This window comes from Helianthus annuus, chromosome 1 (genome assembly GCF_002127325.2).
Source record: "Helianthus annuus cultivar XRQ/B chromosome 1, HanXRQr2.0-SUNRISE, whole genome shotgun sequence".
Lineage (NCBI taxonomy): Eukaryota > Viridiplantae > Streptophyta > Magnoliopsida > Asterales > Asteraceae > Helianthus > Helianthus annuus.
This window is the reverse complement of record NC_035433.2, coordinates 11,912,715-11,919,776: the sequence shown is the minus strand read 5'-3', so window position 1 is coordinate 11,919,776 and position 7,062 is coordinate 11,912,715. Positions and strand designations below refer to the sequence as shown.

The 7,062-nt window shown below is 37.5% G+C and overlaps 1 protein-coding gene across 1 annotated transcript; it reads right to left on the bottom strand.

The window, feature by feature from the left end:
* Positions 1-3,209: 3,209 nt before the first annotated feature.
* On the bottom strand, positions 3,210-4,133 carry LOC110884112. The gene has a single exon (XM_022131813.1). It carries the CDS (start codon positions 4,131-4,133, stop codon positions 3,210-3,212), a length of 924 nt encoding a protein of 307 aa, XP_021987505.1.
* Positions 4,134-7,062: the final 2,929 nt, after the last annotated feature.

Below are 7,062 nucleotides of genomic sequence, written 5' to 3'. Positions count from 1 at the left end.
TTTGCCTAAGTCTCTTACATCACTTGGTGAAGACAAGTGTTTAGTATAATACTTTTTATTTTTAATCTTTTGCACTTTTTATTTGGTTTTGTATTAATGACTTTAATAACTAGTTACTTATGTTGAAGGTGATCTTTCCTTATCGTTTGTCCGTGGTGTCTTGGCGTTATTTTACTGTCTATATAAAATAAAAGATTTTCATCATTCATATCTCCACGGTCTATATGGAGGTATGTTGGCTACCTGGTCGGGGGTTAAGGGAACGGTTTGGTAAGGGTCTTGCCCTTGTTCAGCGTTTAGAGGTCCTGCTTGGGACCTGGGTCAAATTTAGTAGGATCTCCTTCAATGCCCATAGGTATTGGATGGCGGGGATCCAAACTCTTTGACCCCCTCATAAGTTAACTACTATTAATACTATAACCCGGCTATTTAGGACTGTATCCCTGCTGACTCAGACTACTTAGCCGAGGGTAACGTCGCCGCCAAAAGCGGGGCCTACCATAATTTGCATTAATAACTTAATTCATTATCTTTCAATAATCCGACCCTTTAGGATTTTATCCTTGCTGACTCAAACTACTGGGTTGAGGGTAACGTCGCCTTCAAAAGAGGGGCCTACTACAATAACTAAGATAATCTCTTAAACAAGTGCAAAAGTGCGAAAATAATCAAAGGTTATACTAATACACGTGTCGGAACCAAGTGATTCATCTTGTCTATCTGTTTTTATTTTATTTTTATTTTCAGCATTTAGTTAGTTTTTATTTTTCTTAGTTTAAAACATTTTTCTAACCTTTTTGATTTGATTAGACGTTGAGGATAAACCGGTATTAAAAGCTCTTGTGTCCTTGGACGACCTCGGTATCTTACCAACACTATACTACGTCCACGATGGGTGCACTTGCCCATATGTGTGTTTAGTGTTAGTGAATATCGTGTTTTATAAATTTAAAACTTGGCTAAAAAGTGTAAAAAGGGCTTAATTATACATCTAAATTATATTACACCTAACGCACATCAATAATCTTTGTTTTTTGCTTTAGATCCGCTGTCTTTTGTTTCTCTTGATTCCTTATAATAAGCCTCCCCTTAACTATTTCTTCCTTTTCCTCTTCTTTTAGTTCCCGTTTTTCAGCCGTATATTCTATCTCTTCTACCCTTTTCTTTGCTTTTGTAACCTCTTTTTCCTCCTTTTCTTTCTCCATTTTTCTCCATTCCTTTATCTTGATTTTTATATTTTTCAATAAGGCTCCCATATTTTTTATCCAGTCCTCCCCATTAACATGATTCTCTATGGTACTTTTAATTATACCATCAAATCCTGCTTTCAACAACCATAAATTATAAAACCTAAAGGGGGCCGGTCCATAATCTTTTGTCGTGCACGTCAGCAACAGTGGATTGTGGTCTGATAAATCTCGATAAGGCTTCCAATTTTGCACAAGGCCATTTATTCATGAATGCATCACACACTAATATCTGGTCAATCTTGCTCATACTAGATCCACTTTTAGTCATAAAAGTAAATCTTGATCCAGTCATATGGTATTCCAGTAACCCAACCTCGGCAATAAACTTGTTAAAGGCCATTGCACTATTTGCATCAAACTTTGAGTGCATTCTGTCTTCCTCAACTCTGACTTCGTTAAAATCTCCAGCCATTAACCATAATCCTTGTATATTCTCTTTAAGACTTGTCAATTCCCTCCAAACATTTCTCTTTTTTCTGCACATCATTTGGTGCATAAACATTGCACACGTTCATATTTTCCTCAACCCCTTCTATATTACCCGAAACTACAACAAAATTCTCCCTTTTTACTTTGTCTATCATCTTAATAACCCTTGGATCCCAAATCACTACTAACCCTCTTGATCTTCCCTGTGCGTCTACTATCTCCATTTCTATTTCATCAAAAGGCCAAAATTTTCTCACTGTATCCTCATTTAAAGCTGTTACTTGTGTTTCTTGTATACATAGACAACTAACTTCATACTCCCTTACTAGTTTCCTAATCCACCCTGCCTTATCATCACCCCCACCCCTCGAATATTTATTGATAGGACATTCATTGGATAAAATCCGACTCCCTTTCACCCTCCACTACACTTCTTAATTGGGTTTGGAAATTACTTACCTTGATCTTCAGAATTTCTCCTACCTTTGTTGTTTCCTGCGTCTCTTTATCTATCTCCTCCTGACGACTTGCTTCCTTTTCCCCTTGATTATTCTGTTCTCGGTGGTTAACATCTTTGGATGTCTGATTATCGAATCCCAGATTCTCTATTGCATCGCTGTCTTGTTCACAACCTCCTGATTCATTTAGATCTGGTACCTTATCATTTTCACCTTTATGCCTTTTAAAACTCTTTGCTTCGTCGCCCCCTTTCTTTCTTTTAATTGCCTTTGTTAAGGGGTTTATTTTCCAGATCAGTTCTTCCACTTGAAAAGGATCTGATGGATCCGGTATACCCGTGTTCAAATCTGGGATTATTATCTTCTTATTTCTAAAAAGCTTGGCCCAAGATGTCTTTCGAATCACTTTTGGGCCTCCTCCCTTTACGAGACAATCCTTTGCTTTCTTTTTCCTTTTCGGCCTTAAACCCTTCTTTACTTATCGGCCCAATACTATCATTATCTTTAATATCCTTAAACTCTAATTTTGACTGGCCTAGGCCACCATTCTCATCTTTATCCGCGTGCTTGTTGACCTCGTTTCTATTATCAAAAGTCTTTCCCAATTCTCACAAAAAAATAAATCTTTCTTGTGACTCTTCGTTTCCCGACGAAAACTCCTCTTCTTTGTCCTTTTGATTTCCAACCATTTCGTCTTCCTTGTTTCCGGTCACCATCTCCGCCGGAATTTCCACCACCTCTGTCGGAGTTTCCACCACCTTTGCTGGAATTTCCACCACTTCTACCGGATCCTGCTCTTTCATCGCTGTATCCAAAATTTCTGGTTCCCTGTTATGATTTACCTCATTTATAATCAAATATCTCCCCGGAATAAATTCCGGTGCCCATGTGAAAGCTCCGAGATCCAAACTGTGTATTCCTGGCCCCTAAAAATTACTTTAACTTCTTCTTTAATTTCTTTTCCGGTATTCACTAATACCCCCAGCCTCGCCTGGTTCAAGTTTCCACTGTTCAGGTTCATTTTATCTTGGTACACTACCTTCCCGACTGCTCTCCCAATTTTTTCTCCTATCTATCTGCTCCACAACATTATTGGAATACCGACCACTTTGATCCACGCTAGTCTTTCAAAATTTATTGGTTCTCCTTTCCATTCCCATACCTCTGAAAACAATTCTTCCTGACTTTCCTTGAAGCTGATTCTGAAATCCTCTGCTTCTGCCTGTGAGCCAAACGTAATTAGGAATTTCACTCCCCCCAAGTATCTAATATCCATTGTATTAGGAAAAATTTCCTGTAATGCTTCTCCCAATGTTTTCAACCTTTCCATATCTCTAACCTCTGCAATCAACGACCTCTTCTTTAGTACTTTGCTCAATTCCGTCTCTTCTCCTGAAAACTGGATCTTTTTTCCTAAACCTTCGTATTTCTTATTCCCAGTCAGTATATCCATATAAGAGACCTGTTCTTTGTTAAAGTTGATGGGTTTGTAGCTTTTGTTTTCTTTCCCATAATTGTCTTTCAATTGTCTGTTCTCCGTTTCTCCTCTTCCTTTTGTATTATATCCTGGACCTTCGTAGTATTGCCCCTTCTTTCCTTTATCCTCTTTTTTTTGTTCCTTCAAAAACTTGGACACATTGACTTTTATCTTTTTGTTCCCTATCCACACATTATTCAATGCTTGCAGTAGTTTGTTTTGATCCTTTATTCTCTTGAACCTGACAAAGCCGAACACCCTCCCTGCATAGTCTCTTCTCTTCGGAACAACTGCATCGCATATGACTCCGCAAGGCTGACATTCAACCCATAAGTCTCTTCCTGTAGTCCATTCTGGTAAATTCGTCACATAGAAGGTTGTTGCTTTTTCACTCGTATATTGATTGCCACCTCTCACTAGTACGTCGGTCCATGGATTCTCTTCTTCTCCGGTTTCCTTTCTATCTTCCTTCACTTGCCAAACTTTTTTCTCCTTTCTACTCGTCCCTTCTCTCTCCATTATCCCTATCCAGTTAAAGATCAGATGTGGCGGCGACTTTTTATCTTCTCCTGAAGTTCTGCGAAACTCCTTTCGGCGAATGGAAGAGGAGAAAAGCAAGATAGAAGGAAAGGTCAAGCCAAACTAGTCCGGCGACCTCGCACGCTATCCCGGCAGACACCCCTTCGTCGAGCCTCCGGCGAGTTTCAGATAACCGGCGACTTTTGATTTCACTGTTTATCTGCTCTCAAAGTCTGGCGAAACTCCTTTCAGCGAATGGAAGAGGAGAAAAACAAGATAGAAGGAAAGGTCAAGCCAAAATACTCCGGCGACCTCGCACGCTATCCCGGCAGACACCCTTCGTCGAGCCTTCGGCGAGTTTCAGATGACCGGCGACTTTTGGTTTCTAGAGAGCTTTTTCTTTGGTGCACAAATGGTGCCTTAACTAAATTCCTTTTTACACTTATTAGTTATATAGGCACGTGCATTTTCGGATATTGAGGTGTAATAACAACTCACCTTGGCGGCGGCGGAGCTGGTGGTGTGGCCAATGACAACGACAATGTCGGAGCTGTGGATGTGGAGACCAGTGTGATGACAACGATAATTTTGCCCTAACCATTTAAGATGGATATGTAATATAACAAAATCGGATTATGATGGAAAGATTCTAAATGTAATTAGTTTCTATATTTCCTACATTATATCATTATTATTTGTTACATTTCCCATGATTTCAACAATGTGTTACTATTTTTTTTTTGAAGGATAAACTTTCATAAAACACCAAGGACGACTACCTCCAAGGCGGAGATAGCGACCCAAAAACAACTTACATCAACTTGAAATTACACCATTTATCCCATCCTATAGTCTCCTTTTTAAACCTGTATCTATACCACAAGAAACCAATAACTTTGACATCGGACACAATCTCTACAACCTTAGCTCGTCTGTTTTGAAAGATCGTCTCATTTCTCCACTTCCAAATTCTCCAACATGTGATGTTATGATAATAATCCCTTGTAAAATCATCTTCTTCAAAGGGCTTGCGGGACTGTTTTTATGTATCTCTAATAGGTCTTTAACCGAAAACGCGAAAATACTCGGGATACCACACTGCTTGTAGATCGAATGACACACCCCGGCCACTAGACCACAAGTCGTAAACAAATGCTCTGAGGTTTCCTCTCCATCCTCACACAACCTACAAACACAATCTTCTCCTATCATGTTCCTCCTTTGTAACGCAACCTTAGTCGGTAACCTATCCATTTCAGCTCGCCACATAAAAATGTTACACTTGTTCAGAATCCATTTACACCATCTAAAAATAAACCTTCTGCTAATATCACATTTACCCATTAACCATTCTTTAGCCGAGGAAACCGAGAAAGTAACTTCATTATTATATCTCCATTTCCATGTATCTTGAAGACTGTTAAGCAAGCTTCCTTCCAAAAGCCTCTCGCACTCCTGCTTTTCCTTTATCTCACTTTCAGAGGCCGGCATTTTATTCCAATGCCATGACAAAACGTAAACCTCACCAACCTTCACGCATCGATCAACCACTTTACACATCTTATCTTTTTCGAGCCTAAACAAGTTTGAGAACTTATACTTTAACGGCTCATCACCACACCAGTAATCAAGCCAAAAGCGAATTTGTCTACCATTACCGACTTTGCCTAGCAACATGCGATCCAAACCAATTCCCTCCACCTAACCTTTGTTCCAAAGAAACTAAGATTCTTCTAAACCCCCGTTATTGCCTTATTAAATGGAACAATCTCCCATCTACGCACCGACCCATGTATGGCATCTATAGTTTTCCTCCACAAAGATTCCGGCTCAGTCTTGTATCTCCAAATCCATTTTAAATAATCCTATTTTTAAGAAACACATATTGAATTTGGAGTTCCTCCTTTCCGAGCGATATCTAACCGCATTAAATATAGTAGAGGTTTCAAATGAGAAGATTTTTGTAAGAATAAAAAATAAAAAATTTCAACCAATAAGAATCATTCATTTTACTTCATTTAATTTATGTGTTTAATATTAGTGTAAGGGTATATTGGTAAAACTTAAATAGATCATTTATTGGTAGTCTTCCTTTTTAATAGTTAACTACATTAAATTTATAATTTATTTTCACAAAATATATTTTTTCAAAGAAAATAAATTAATTTAAAGTGTAGGATAAATTACGATGTGTGTAGGATAAAGTTAAATATGTGTAGGATAAATTTTGATGTGTGTATGCAAAAATTATAATGTGGAGGATGATAGTCTTTATGACTAACTAATTAATCAAAGGTAATAATAAATAAGATAAGAGAAAAACTATTTAATGTTTTACAATTGTACCCTTTGTTCTTTTTCTTCTCAATTTAATTTTCTTCTCAAATGAATCTCCCCATATATATATATATATATATATATATATATATATATATATATATATATATATATATATATATATATAGGAGAAGGATCCGTTAGGAACCACCCTTTATTGCGAGAACCGCGAGAACCAATGTGAACACACAACCAAAAATACCTAAAAATAACTTAAAAACACACAAAAAATAAATTTTTTAAATATTTTTTTATAAAAAAATGGCTACTTTTAGTAGCCAATTTTTTTTTGCTACTAAAAGTAGCGATTTTAATGTAAAAAATATTAAAAAAATATTTTTTTTTGTGTTTTTCTGTTTTTTAGGTTTTTTGTGGGTTTAGTTTTTAGCATTTTAGCGGGGGGGGGGGGGGGGTGTTTAGGTTTTTGGGGGGTGGGGGAGGGGGGTTTAGGTTTTTTTTTGGGTGGGGGTTAGGTTTTTTTAAGCTATTTTAGGTTGTGTTCACATTAGTTCTCGAGGTTCTCGCAATAAAGATGGTTCTCGCAAAGGGGAGCGCTAAAATGAAAAACCACATCTAGTTGTAAAAACCAAGA

Excerpts from the sequence above, each read along its gene's own strand:
- LOC110884112 (XM_022131813.1), bottom strand. The coding sequence starts at position 4,133 with ATGGAGAGAGAAGGGACGAGTAGAAAGGAGAAAAAAGTTTGGCAAGTG.